The 14,720-nt window shown below is 38.7% G+C and overlaps 1 protein-coding gene across 1 annotated transcript; it reads left to right on the top strand.

Moving 5' to 3' along the window:
• The first annotated feature begins 147 nt into the window (after window positions 1–147).
• On the top strand, window positions 148–12,686 carry LOC103524256 (DNA topoisomerase 2). The gene is made up of 18 exons (XM_026833349.1): window positions 148–322; window positions 1,055–1,235; window positions 1,420–1,600; window positions 2,030–2,124; window positions 2,259–2,593; window positions 3,082–3,355; window positions 3,628–3,897; window positions 4,533–4,723; window positions 5,046–5,177; window positions 5,622–5,919; window positions 7,000–7,187; window positions 7,623–7,819; window positions 8,523–8,651; window positions 9,114–9,129; window positions 9,628–9,873; window positions 11,651–11,857; window positions 12,271–12,361; window positions 12,643–12,686. The coding sequence occupies exons 2-18, from the start codon at window positions 1,076–1,078 to the stop codon at window positions 12,684–12,686; spliced, it is 3,054 nt and encodes a 1,017-aa protein (XP_026689150.1). The 5' UTR covers window positions 148–322; window positions 1,055–1,075.
• The last annotated feature ends 2,034 nt before the right edge of the window (window positions 12,687–14,720 follow it).

Below are 14,720 nucleotides of genomic sequence, written 5' to 3'. Positions count from 1 at the left end.
AATTTTAACTTACCTATATTTCTCAAGAAAATGAACGTCACTAACGTTTGAAGGTTTTTTTCATAACTTTGCAAAGTGTGAAATTTTTCATGGAACGGGGCCTCGCGCCGGTAATGCCGGTACCGGTGACCAGTGATGGCGCCCAACCGTTTTCTTTTTCTTGTTTATCGTTTTTTCCTCGAACGAAAAACACGAAATTTGCGAAATTCGTATCTGATGGCGTCTCTTTCAAGCTCGTTCTGGTCAATAGGTGTTTCGTTAATACCGTTATTTCAGTAAAAAGCCGTCCATTAATAAACTAACTCGTTTTAATTACAGACAGGTAAGTTTTCCTGCGAAATTACTCTCTTCGGCCTTGCAGTTTGCAAGCTCTTTGTTTCAAATACCCAACTAACTTTTGGCGAACTTTGTGACAAAAGTGGTGTGACTGCCTCCTCACTACCTACCCCACACTTAACTTGGATTACCTCCTTACTTACCTACCCCACAGTCAAAAGTAGATTTTTACCTTAACTGCGTTGAAAATAAAAACTTAGTTTTCCTGCGAAATTACTCTCTTCGGCCTTGCAGTTTGCAAGCTCTTTGTTTCAAATACCCAACTAACTTTTGGCGAACTTTGTGACTGCCTCCTCACTACCTACCCCACACCTAACTTGGATTACCTCCTTACTTACCTACCCCACAGTCAAAAGCAGATTTTTACCTTAACTGCGTTGAAAATAAAAACTTCTCAACCAAAAGTTATGTTGCAACAGCAGTAAGTTGTAATGATAGATTAAATGCAAAGTTGGCTGAAGTGTCAAACATAAATTTAATGGTTTTTATTACCACTTACATACATTCAGTATTTCAGTATCTATGTGAGGTAATGAGAGTTGTAATGATAGATTAAATGCAAAGTTGGCTGAAGTGTCAAACATAAATTTAATGGTTTTTATTACCACTTACATACATTCAGTATCTATGTGAGGTAATGTTCACATAGGTACTGAAATCATTGTTGAATCTGTCTTGTTGTTCTACTCTTGTATTGATTAACTTATGTTCTTTATAGTTTTCCCATATTTCATTCAAAATGAGCAGTGACGAAAGTGATTTTGACCCTGATGTCCAACAAAATGGAAATGGCCCTAGTCCTAAAAAGAAGACCCCTGCAAACAAAATGTCAGTCGAGAAAATATATCAGAAGAAAAGTCAGTTGGAACACATTCTCCTACGACCTGATACATACATTGGTAAGTTTATCTAGCATTCATTGGACTACAAATTAAGATTTTTCCAAATCTGAATGGGCCCAGGACCTCCCGGAAAAAGCTCACTCCTCTCTATCCTGTGTGATCTACTATTGGTGTTTGGGGGGGGGGATAGTGTAGGTTCCTAATCTGTTGCTCATCATCATTACTTTTTGTATCTTCACAGGGTCCGTGGAGCCCATCACAGAAACTATGTGGCTCATGAATAGAGAGACCAATCACATGGAGAGGAGAGAAATCACCTATGTCCCAGGATTGTACAAAATCTTTGATGAGATCCTTGTCAATGCTTGTGACAATAAACAGAGAGATCCCAAGATGAATTGTATCAAGATTACTGTCAATCAGTAAGTTTTTACATCCATTGATGGAGTCTTGTCATGTATTTAAATCATTATTACTTAAAGATGAATTGTATCAAGATTACTGTCAATCAGTAAGTTTTTACATCCATTGATGGAGTCTTGTCATGTATTTAAATCATTATTACTTGAGTTAAGTCATGTTACAATAATATAAAATAAACCTATCAACCAAAACCAGTGAAGAGTAAAAGTTATTTTCATATTTAGATACCTACTCATTATTACTTGATTATGGGAAACCAGGATATTTGTTTGATTATTTTCTCATAGTATGTTTTACTCTTATTTAGCATAGTCTGTGTCTAGATAAATTTTACCTAGAAAGTATTAACTTGTTTTTGTCAAAGTTCTAAGATAATGTACTATTTTTATGTTCAACTCATTTGGGTCTTGATTTTTACTCATTTCCAGAGAGACAAACACCATCAGTGTATGGAATAATGGTAAAGGTATTCCCGTAGTAGAACACAAGGATGAGAAGATGTTTGTCCCTACTATGATCTTTGGTCATCTGCTCACCTCTTCAAACTACAATGATGAAGAAGACAAAGTTACAGGAGGTAGAAACGGTTATGGTGCCAAGCTGTGTAACATTTTCAGTTCCAAGTTTGTTGTTGAGTTGTCCCTACTATGATCTTTGGTCATCTGCTCACCTCTTCAAACTACAATGATGAAGAAGACAAAGTTACAGGAGGTAGAAACGGTTACGGTGCCAAGCTGTGTAACATTTTCAGTTCCAAGTTTGTTGTTGAAACATCCTGCTCTGAATATAAAAAGAGTTTCAAACAAGTATGGAAAGACAACATGAGCAAAGTAACATCACCAGAAATTAAGAGTGGAAGCAAGGATGACTTCACAAAGATCACATTCACTCCAGATCTCACCAAGTTCAAGATGACTTCTCTAGACAAAGATATGGTGGATTTGATAACACGTCGTGCATATGATGCAGCTGCTTCCACAAAGGATGTTAAGGTGAGTCGTTATTATTATTTTTAATGGTTGTAAGCTGTCTGTGTAGATTGTGGGAACCAGTTCAATATTGCTTTTGTCCACCTGCCATTGGTCCTACGAACAATGTGACCTGCACATTTCCATTTCAATCTCATACTTAATGGTTTCTATAATATCTTGAACCCTGGTTTGACTTCTTACCCTTTCATCCTTTTTCTATCTCTCCTAGTAATCCCCAACATAGATCTTTCTATAGCTCTCTGAGTTACACACAATTTTTGAATGGATTGAACATTCAATGTCCAGGTTTTGGTAATCATGGTAACAATAATAGTGGTAACAATAAACGCATACACATAACCTTCCACTCAAGAGTCTATTATTATTATTATTATAAATGGTTTTTTTTTTTTTTTTTTTTTTTTTTTTTTTTTTTTTTTTTAAGGAAGTGGTAAATGTAACAAGACAACACTTCCACTCGAAAACTCCCTTTGTGTTTCTATTTTCAGGTCTTCCTCAATGGTGAAAAGCTCCCAGTGAAGAACTTCCAAGATTATGTCAAGCTGTACACAGACAGACAAGATGAAGATGGAGATCCAGTGAAAATTATCTACGAGAATGTAAATCCTAGATGGGAGGTGGCAATTGCCCCCTCAGACAGAGGGTTTCAACAGGTTTCATTTGTCAACAGTATTGCAACAACCAAGGGTGGAAGGCATGTAGATGCTGTGGTTGATGCTATTGTGAAACAGATCATTGAGGTGGTTAAAAAGAAGAACAAAGGTAAGTGAACTAAATTCTGCAAAGTATCTAGATCTGGTAATGGAAGGGTGGGGCATCTGGTAATACATTTATAGATTTAGGTTGTACAATCATCATGCTGTTTGGTAACAAATTTAATAATGTTAAGAATAATAAACTGCAAATGGCAAAAACGTTGATAGATATTGGTGTAAGACTAGGTTAAAGAAGACAAACAGGACAGGATACAACATTCCCTAATAAGATAATCCCAGGATAACTCTAATATTTTGCCTATTCTCTTATTGCTTCAGGTGGTATGGCACTCAAACCTTTCCAAGTGAAAAATCACATCTGGATTTTCATCAATTGTCTCATTGTGAATCCAACCTTTGACTCTCAAACAAAAGAAAACATGACTCTGCAGAAGGGAAGTTTTGGTTCCACTTGTAAGCTGTCAGAAAAGTTCATCAATCAAGTGACAAAGTCTGGCATCATCGAGTCTGTACTACAGTGGGCCAAGTTCAAGGAACAAAATCAACTCCAGAAAACGTCTACGGGAAAGAAGCAGAATAAACTGAAAGGTATATTGTCAGCCCACCTAGTTAGCTAGGAGGGTAGTGTGTCTGCCTTGTAAGTGCAAGATCATGGATTTGATTCCCATCTGGGGTTAACTTTATCCTAAACAAACAAGGCTCGTTCTCGGAACATCTTGCTTTCTCCTATCCTGTCTTTGTTAGAGTTCCCTCTGTTAACAATCTTGAAAAGAAAAGAAAGTCTTGGAAGAGCTGGCTTTGTCCTATCCTCTCCTCCCTTCGATTTCGGGACAATAAGACCTCCATTGTTGGAGTTTCCTCTATCAAAAATATCAACATCAACACTCTTGAAAAAGAAAATCTTGGAATAGCTGGCTTTGTCCTATCCTATCCTCCTCTCTTCAATTTCGGGTCAATCAGACCTCCATTGTTAGAGTTTCCTTTATCAAAAATATCAACATCAACACTCTTGAAAAAGAAAGTCTTGGAACAGCTGGCTTTGTCCCACCCTGTCCTCTCTTCAATTTCAGGACAATAAGACCTCCATTGTTAGAGTTTACTTTAGCAACCTTGTAGAAAAATGTTCTTGTTGTTACAAATGTCGGAATTTTTTACCATTAGGCCATTTTTCCCCATAGCTCTAGAAAAATAAATAAATTTGACAACGTGTTCTTCAATTCCAGGTGTTCCCAAGCTGGAAGATGCTAACGACGCGGGTACGAAGAACTCCATTGATTGCACCCTCATCTTAACCGAGGGAGACTCAGCCAAGTCACTGGCTGTGTCGGGACTTGGTGTAGTGGGACGAGACAAGTACGGAGTGTTCCCGCTCCGAGGTAAACTGCTCAATGTCCGAGAAGCTACTCACAAACAGGTAAGAGACGGTGCTAGGGGTTCTATACCTACGATGCATTAAGCCTCCATACATGGGGAATGTAGTTCCCCCCCCCCTTTGGGAGGAGTGATAAAAGTCCTTGGAAGAGAGGTGGGCTCTTAGGCTCCAATTTAAATTTTTTTGTCATCAAAATGTTCAATGTTCATAAATTCATAATACGCAATAATTTTACTCTTAGCATGGTATTGTTCTAAGCTGACAGAATAGATAAAGCTCGGTTGTTTGCAGCTTGGAAAATCAGACCAGACAATTGAATGTGTCCTCTTTTCTGTGCTAATGTCATCTTTTCCTTATCTTTCAGATCTTGGAGAATGCTGAAATCAACAACCTGGTGAAGATTCTCGGTCTGCAGTATTCCAAGAAGTACACCACAGTTGAAGACATGAAAACACTCCGATATGGTCGTCTCATGATTATGACAGATCAGGACCAGGTGAACTTTTTACTATAAATTTTTTAAAGTTACCTATTGCCAAAGAAATGATGCTGCAGGGGCTTGGACCCCTCAATGAGTCTAAAAAGGTAGAAACACACTACCATCACGTCACGTGAACTCATGGGGAGTCAGAAAGATGTAGTTCAAAGTTTTCCCGTAATATTGTAGCTAATTTCGTTCAGGACAACCACACTACTATGACGTGACGTGATGATAGTGTGTTTCTAGCTTAACATTTTACACCTGAATAAGTGAGTACTTACAGACAAGGTATGAAATGTTGACCTCAATTTAATTTGAGACTTTGTTGACCACAAAACATAGAAAGTAATATAGTCCTTATCCTTACTGCTATAGCGTACTGTTAGATTAAAAGGAGGACTTTTCGGTCCTTTAGAGCCGTACAAATAAGCACTCATTTTTATTATTTTATTTTTCCAGGACGGTTCTCACATCAAAGGTCTGATCATCAACTTCATCCATCACAACTGGCCCACACTCCTCCGTCTGCCATTCCTAGAGGAGTTCATCACTCCCATCATCAAAGCTACTAAGGCACGAGAAGAGCTCTCCTTCTATTCTCTCCCCGAATTTGAAGAGTGGAAAGAGGAAACGACCAATTGGCACACGTACAAAATCAAATACTACAAAGGTTTTTATTTTTTGTCCTTATTTACTTTCTACTACACTAGAATTAGAATTTTTAGAATTAGAATATACCTTTTTTTTATTCTGCAGGGATAGGACTGAAAGCAAGGAAAGACTAGATTAGATTATTTTCTGGTGTTCTCGTGTTGACCCAGCACCTAAATGGGAAGTATCGTGTCTCTTATCGCCCATCTGACGAGGGACATACTACGGGATGGGCATGTTACGACACAGACCACTTTTTTTTTTTTTTAAAAAAAAAAGAAGAACACCTGTAACTTATACTCTTCACAGTAGTATATGTTACTGGTGTGCTTCTTTTCAAGATGAATCTTCACAAAGTCACGTCAGATTCTATCAGTATGTTCATAGGAAGGTATTGTGGGTTACTTAAAAAATAATATAATAATAGACTCTTGAGTGGAAGGTAACCACTAGGCGAAGTTCACGCCTTAGGTTCTCTACCACCTAACCCTTAGAGCTCCATTATTATGTGTCAAATTCTCAAATAAATGAGGATAAAATTCCATACCTCGGCTGGGATCGAAGCCACGCCCTCCTGATTACCAGGCGAGCGTCTTGACCACTACGCCACCGAGGCAGGCGTAGTTGTAAAGTTCTCGTTTGATAAGCGGGAGGCCGTAGGTTCAAAACTCAAATCGAACCCAACAATCGGACAGGCTTACTGTGAAAGAAAAGCTCAGTAGTTGAATAGAAGAATTCCTTCAGGAGAACCTTGCCACTTGGAAGTAAGCCGGGGGAAAATGAATTTTACACATTAGCAACATGCCGTTAAGCATTGTTAAAGCGTTTTAAAAAAGGAGAGGGGGACCTGATAATGTGTAAATAATTAAAAAATTCATTTCAATATGTTATTCCCCAGGTTTTTTCCAATTTTTTATTATTTCAGAATTTACATGGAAATTACGCCGACCCTATTTAAATAGGAAAAGGCTAGAAAGAAGAAGAAGAAAAAGACATAGAAATTAGGTGTTTATTTTTTTATTTTATTTCATCTACCTAACAATTTTCATTCACAAGCCCAATGAACCTAAAGCTGAATCCTCCTCGTCTAAAACTTGGCAAAAATAGCTCGTTTGTGTCGACTGAGGAGGAAACAGCTCAGGTCTATGGCAATTCATTCTTTTGATCTTCAAATCTTTACTTTTAGTGACCCCTATTTGTTATTTCTTGTGCAGGATCGAGCCCGAGTGGTACATTCCCATTATCCCCATGGTATTGGTGAATGGAGCTGAAGGTATTGGTACTGGATGGATGACCAAGATCCCCAATCACAACCCGAGAGAAATCGTTGACAATATCAAGCGAATGATCCGAGGCGAAGATCCTCTGCCCATGGTAAGTTAAATAATAGAAAGTAAAAATAAATAAATAATAAAGATGGTTATTTGATAGAGGGAACTGTCACAACGGAGGTGTCATCGTCGCGAAATTGAAGAGAGGAGGACAGGATAGGAGGAAGCCAGCCGTTCCGAGAACAAACCTCATCTGATTTGGATAAAGTTCGCCCCGGGCGCAGATCGAACCCGCGACCTAGTGCTTATAAGGCAGGTGCGCCACGCTCCAAGCTAACTAGGCTGTTATGGGAGTTGTATCATTGCTTCTTCTAATTTTTGATATGTCGTTTTTCAAATGTTGGGAACTTGACCATTAGGTTATTTTCCCACGTGCATCTCAATATTTTTCCACGATGTTGGTGTTAGACCTTAGTGCAGGACAGGAATTTAGGTGGCTGGAGTTTTTGACATCATGCTTTTTTCCGTGTCCCTTTAGAAACCCTGGTACAAGAATTTCAAGGGCGAGATCGACTACTGTGGAGACTCCCGGTTTGTCGTCAATGGAGAGATCGCCATTCTGGATGATGACAAGCTAGAGATCACTGAGCTACAGGTCGGCAAGTGGACCACAGATTATAAGGATACTCTGGACACTTTGCTGCATGGTGCTGAGAAAGTACCTCCCATCATTAGGTAAATATTAGCTTCCATTGGTAAATAATATTGACCTGCTTCGGTGGTGTAGTGGTCAAGACACTCGTCTGGTAAACAGGATAGCGTGGGTTCAATCCCAGCCGAGGCACGAATTTTATCCTCATTTATTTGAGAAATTGACCACATAATAATGGAGCTCTAAGCGTTAGGTGGTAGAGAACGTCTCCGGCGTTCACCTCGTCTAATGTCTACCTTCCACGCAAGAGTCTATTATTTATTAATCAACCTAGTAGTCATTACTATGATCTAACACGCACGATGTCTGGGCTAAATATCTAAGATATGTGCTGTAAGAACCCAATATTGGGTTTTTTTTTTTTTTTTTTTTTTTTTTTTTTTTTTCGAGAGAGAGAGAGATGTTTGATAGAAGAACTGTAACTGCTAAGGTCTTATCGTCTCGAAAGCGTAGAGATAAGGATAGGATAGGAGAAAGCCAGCCGTTCCAAGAACGAACTTCGTATGTTTAGGATGAAGTTCACCCTGGACCTGGGCGGAAATCTCACCCGCGACCTATAGGTTATGAGACTGGCGCTCTACCTTCCAAGCTAACTAGGCTGGTTTATCACTGATATGGGGTTTTTAATTTCTTAATACATGCTATTTTGGTAGCAGAATTGCCCTGAATCTGAACAGCCAACATACATAATACCCATTGTTTTTTCTTAATTTCAGCGCCCAAGAGTTACAAAATTGATGATGACTCGGAGGAAGAAGAGATAGAAGAAGTATTCCATGACAATGAGTTGGCCAAGCCTCAGAAGACAGGACCCCAGGTCGTTGACAATGATAGCGATGAAGACTTTAATGCTGGGTAAGTTTTTGTTTCGGTTTGAAAAAACGCCAGAAATCTAAATCACCGTTGAAATAGTGTTGGGAAAAGACTGGAAACTCATCTTTCTTTCTTCTTTTTTCCCTTTACAAATAATTGTTTAGGCTGATGATTCCCCCTTAGTTGACACAACCTCAATACATCATGTATTAACAAGGGGTAACATCTCCTTATTTTCTAATAATGTGTTTCAAAATTTGTTAAGTACCTATCTATATTATATGAAATAAAGAGATGTAAATGTAAAAAAAATCCCCCTGCAACAGTTCTGAGCTTCACATGTGTCGGTATGGTTGACACGTGTGTTCGTCAGTTGCAGTACATTAACAGTGAGGTTCTCGTATTGATAGTGTTCCGTGCTACTTGCACTTCTGCTCTATCAGTTCCATAAAGCTCACACAATTACGATTTCGAATGAATTACCTTTAAAGTTGTATAGGAAAGAAAGTATGATGCTTTGGTAAGAACACTGTCTCGTATAAAACGGGTATTTTATGAACTAACAAGATCTATTGCTTGATAACGTTTTCCAAATCAATGAAATGGGTTTTTTTACATATTTTTACAAACCTATTATTATGTTAAGATTAGAAAGTACTAGCACTTCTCTTTATCAAGATTCCTACTGTGTAAACATAGGTGAAATATGTAGCTTTTCTTTAGTCCGATAACTTATCGTTTTAAATCTAATACAACTAACTTCTAATATTGTTCCTTTTCTGATTTCCATGCTACTAGAATTGTTACGAGGTATGTCAATGTAGTTTATAGTGTTATTTCCATTTTTTTCTTTCCAAATATCTCACCTAGCTAGAATGCTGTCACGAAATCGATCATTTGCAAATTTTGCATGTTGTAAATTTTTCGACCCCGACGAGAACTGAACCCGGATCTCCCGCGAGCATTCCGCCATCGCCTTGGGAACTGACTTGATTCCTAATAATCGACTTTTTTTCAGCTTGAGCGTCAAGAGCGACAGGCAGCTGAAGGTGAAGATGACGAGGCCGGGAGTCAAACCCAGGAAGAGGAAGACCCGGACAAAGACTACGACTATCTCCTCGGCATGACCTTCTGGTCGCTGACTATGGAGAGAAAGAACGAACTGCTCAAGAAACGAGATGACAAGATGACCGAGCTGAACATTCTCAAGAAGAAGGCGCCCACAGATCTGTGGTCGGATGATTTGGATGCTCTTAGAGAGAAGGTGAGTGACTTGGAGTGGTGGAGAACTAGTAGTGATGCAACATGTGAGACTATCTCACCGGGGGGTCCAGTGGTAACGCGCTTGCTTGCCATGCAGAAGGTCCCGGGTTCGAATCCCACCATCGACAAAAATTTGTATATACGTTTATAGCTTAAAATTAACTAAACATGACCGAGTGATCGACTACTGGTGTAAAGTCGACTACTGGTACATTCACCCTATGTATTATTATTTTTTTTTTTCTTTTTCTGAAGGGGTTTGATAGAGGGAACTGTAACTGCTAAGGTCTTATCGTCCCGAAGTCGAAGAAAGAAGGAAGACAGGATAGGAGAAAGCCAGCCGTTCCGAGAACGAACTTTATCCGTTCAGGATAAAATCCACCCCTGCCCTGGCGGGAATCGAACCCGCGGCTTAGCGCTTAAAAGGCAGACGCGCTACCAACCAAGTAATCGAGTTTTAACTTCACGGTATAACTGTTAAGGTCTTTAGTCTTCTTCTATTTCTTCGCCTTTTCCCGTGTACAGACGGGGTCGGCGTTTTTCGTCAGCCTCTCAATCAGCTCTAATTAGGGCGATTGCTTTGAACTGACATTGGACGAAGCAAGCTACAAAGACTGCTAAGGTCTTTAGTAACAAGGATTATTAGACGACTTGTTAGTAATCATTAGACGAAACTTGTTAGTTAACATTGATCTTCTGTGTTATTCTTGTAGGGATGAACCCATGGTAGTATCTTCAGGTGAAGACGCTCCTCCTCCAACTAAAGCCTCACCCGTGAAGAAGAAGAAACCAGCTGCTAAGAGACCAGCACCCAAGTCTGACAGTAGTGACCTATCTGATTCTGATGGCGATAGTGACTTTGCGTCGAGGAAGAAGAAGACCGCTGCTGCTAAGAAAGCCAAACCAGCGAAAAAAGAAAGTGAGTACAGCTCTACAGTTTGCCTTTTTAAGAGGTTTGGTAGACGGAACTGTAACGATGGAGGTCTTATCCCCAAATCGCAGAGAGAAGGAGCACAAGATTCAGATCTTGAGAATAATTGTCGCGTGCGTACCTTAGCTTTCTCATCCCACATTCCACCATATTATTGCTTACTGAAGATATTTGATGTCGCCCATCTGATGAGAGGCATACTACGGGATGGGCATGCTACGACACAGACCACAAGCGTCCAATGTAGCAGTTGTTTCATGGCTACGAAATAAAAACGGCGGTGAAACACTCATCTTTTAAAAACCAAAAAAAAAAAAAATCTCGTCTCGCAATTTTTCCACGAGATGAAACAAAATCCATTTTTCGTCTCGTCTTGCATCAATGAGAACTAGCTTTTTTTTACTACAATACATATTAGTTTCTATTACAAAACGATTTGTGGATCCATTTTAAGATGGGTATGGAATAGATATAAATCTTATTTTATCTATTTATTTACACGCTAAGCAGTAAGGCCATGTGTGAGATATAAATCTGATACAACTAAAATCAATATGAAAAAAAAAAAAGTAAATAATCTTTATCAAACAACTAATAAAAAAAAGAACACGTACAAATTATTTATTGATAACAACACTGTTACCAACCTCAGTAGTGTAGTGGGTTAGCGCGGTGGACTTCGGATCTGGAGGTTGGTGGTTCGAGTCCAAGTCAAGTCATAAAATTTAGCGTAGTTCATTAAGCAGGGAACCACATTTATGACAAGTATTTATGCTTAACACAATTAAAATTCCTTTTATTATTATTATTATTTTTTTATTAATCACTGTTTGTCTTGTTTTTTCAGCTGGACGAGGTTGAACGAAAAGAGAAAGAAGAAGAGAATTCCAACATCACCAAGATCAAGAGCAAACTGAAGGAGAAGGGAAGTAAGAAGCGAAACCCTCTGTCCTCGCTAGATGACACGATGCCATCGGCTGCAGGACGTAGAGTAGAACCCAAGTATGAAGAACTCCTCATCAAAGCCGAGAAAGCGGCTGCCCCTAAGAAACCGGTAAGCACTGCACTAGAAGATACGTAGCATTCTACCCTCGAATCGTACCAAGCCGTACAAACTACTCGTAGATGTTTCGCAGGAAACATGGGGAAATAGGTTCGAAACACAACAAAGTTTATTTTCCAAGAGATTTGATAGAGGGAACTGTAACTACGGAGATCTTATCGTCCCGAAATCTAAGAGAGAAGGAGTAGAAGGTAGGTGAAAGCTAGTCTTTCCGAGAACTAATCTTATCTGTTTAGAATGAAGTTCTTCCCGGGTGGGAATCGAATCTGCGGCCTAGCGCTGACAAGGCAGGTGCGCCTACCTCCAAACTAACTAAACAGAACTATCACAACTTGTGATAAATTAACCTGAGTTTTATATCGAATATCGTATTAACATACATGTAATTGCATGGTTTATTTCAGAGAGCCGTAAAAGAACCCAAACCTCCCAAGGAACCGAAAGTGAAGAAAGAAAAGGCCATCTCCGAAGATGGAGAAGGAAAGAAGAAGAAAGGTGAGTTTTTGTGCTTCTATTACTCCTGTATTGGCTAAAAATTAATAACAAGGGACTTTTCAGTCCCATCTAAACAGGGTGAACCTGTACAATAAAGTATATGGTAAATTATTTTCATGTGTTAATTTTGTTGAATAAAAAGTAATTCTATTACCATTACCATATAAATTTAATACCACGTTGTAACACTTGTAACCCCTCTAAGGTTTTGTAATTGTCATAACACAAAAAAAAAATCAATCAATCAATTATTACTACATCTAATTTTGTTTGTTTTTCAGTACTCAAACAGTCCAAATTGAACTTCGAGAAGGCTAGATCTTGAGAATAATTGTCGCGTGCGTACCTTAGCTTTCTCATCCCACATTCCACCATATTATTGCTTACTGAAGATATTTGATGGTGTCTTTCAAAGAGTGTTTATTTTTTGTAGTCCATTAGTTTCTTTTCTTATAATGAAGAAAGGTCTTCTGTTCTGAACCTTTGTTTTATTATGTTATTAAACCAATAAAATGAACGAGACCTTGTTTAGACTGCTGGGGTAAAGGGACTAGTTAATCTCATTGCAGCAGGATAAACAAGGTATATGTGCTTCTATTACTCCTGTATTGGCTAAAAATGAATAACAAGGGACTTTTCAGTCCCATCTAAACAAGGTGATTGACATAACACGAAAAAAAAAGAAAAAAAATCAATCAATTATTACTACATCTAATTTTGTTTGTTTTTTCAGTACTCAAACAGTCCAAGTTGAACTTCGAGAAGGCGTCAATATTAGTGCCCCCAAACCACAAGCCTCAAGTACTAAAAATGCCAGCAATGAGGATTTCCTGGGTGAATTTTATAATAAATCTCGTCTCCATCATCTTTCTACTATGGGATCTATGTTTAAACAATACGTGAATCAGTTAATCTCATTGCAGCAGGATAAACAATGTATATTCTATTCTAGTTTTAATTGATGATTGTTTTTCCCGCAGAAACAAGTGACGAAATTTTCGACGAGTTACTGAAAGGTAATGACGGAGGTGCAGGGGGCAGTGCCAGCGATACAAGTGATTTCAATCCGTTCGCCAAGGGCAAGGGCTCCAAGGCGAAACAATGTATATTCTATTCTAGTTTTAATTGATGATTGTTTTTCCCGCAGAAACAAGTGACGAAATTTTCGACGAGTTACTGAAAGGTAACGATGGAGGTGCAGGGGACAGTGCCAGCGATACAAGTGATTTCAATCCGTTCGCCAAGGGCAAGGCCTCCAAGGCGAAGTTCTACTATGGGATCTATGTTTAAACAATACGTGAATGAGTTGAGGGAGAAGCATGATGGTGTGTTCAGAGGTATTGAGGCAATACGTAAGTGGAAAACGTCACTAGGAATAACAGAAGATGAAGATTTAGAAGAAACTTTCAGTGACAACCCAAGTCCCTCTGAGCCAAAAACCACGGCACCCAAGAAAAAGAAGAAGGTCGAAGTGTCCGACTTTAGTGACTCCGACTTCTAAACTGAAAGTGTGATCTGGCACTGGAGCTTTTGTAAGTATGGCCCTTATCATGTTTTCTCCCGTTTTTACGGGGTTTATTTTGTTTCTACGGGCTAAAGAAATAGCAAAAGTTGAGTCCGAAGGGCATAGAAGTTGGGTCCTATAAAGTCCTATTGCGTTTTGTTCCAGATAAGCTCAAAAGAAAACAAAAGTTAGGAGCTTTACTTTGTTAGCCAAAAGTGCCAAAGCCAAATGTCAGCCCAAAGTTATCACCCCAGTGTTGATTGAGAGGCTGACGAAAAACGCCGACCCCGTCTGAACACGGGAGGCCAATAAAAAGAAAAATTCGTTTATACGGGGATTACAATCCCTTTCCAAGTATGACCTTCTCATCTTTAAAAAGCCTTGATTTTATTGGTTCCGAATTTTTCGTACAATGAGTTATGGAGTTGTGCAACGCCCGAGGACTTGACATTAAAATATTGTCGTTTTCTTGTCTCAATGTAGGGTGCAATAGTCTCAATGTAAGGTAAATAATGTCTGATTGTAAGTTGAAACCTCAAGAATTAGAATTGGAAAAAGAAAAGAAAATTGATGATGATTTTGGCAATTATGTTCCCAGGTACATAATGCCCTGTATACCTCTCCCCTGCTCTCTCCACTCCAGATGTCATCGTCATTACCTATGTATTATATTTGTGTCTATTCTATCTGTTCTTTCTCTGATCTTATTCAACTTTTTAGTGTAATTTGTAATGAGAAAACACGTGAAGATTTTTTTTTTGAAAAATTTTATAGATGTATTTTTTACGTGAAGATTTTGAAATATAGTTTTAGTTTTGTTTCATATGGTTTTAGTTTTGTTTCTGGACCCTCGTT

Source organism: Diaphorina citri, unplaced genomic scaffold, assembly GCF_000475195.1.
Source record: "Diaphorina citri unplaced genomic scaffold, Diaci psyllid genome assembly version 1.1 scaffold89, whole genome shotgun sequence".
Lineage (NCBI taxonomy): Eukaryota > Metazoa > Arthropoda > Insecta > Hemiptera > Psyllidae > Diaphorina > Diaphorina citri.
Note: the sequence above shows the minus strand (reverse complement) of the source record. Positions and strands in the feature narration are given on the sequence as shown.

Excerpts from the sequence above, each read along its gene's own strand:
- LOC103524256 (XM_026833349.1), top strand. The coding sequence starts at position 1,076 with ATGAGCAGTGACGAAAGTGATTTTGACCCTGATGTCCAACAAAATGGA. Across the intron at positions 3,898-4,532 it reads GAAGCAGAATAAACTGAAAG|GTGTTCCCAAGCTGGAAGAT; the intron begins GTATATTGTCAG and ends CTTCAATTCCAG. Across the intron at positions 9,874-11,650 it reads TGGATGCTCTTAGAGAGAAG|CTGGACGAGGTTGAACGAAA; the intron begins GTGAGTGACTTG and ends TTGTTTTTTCAG.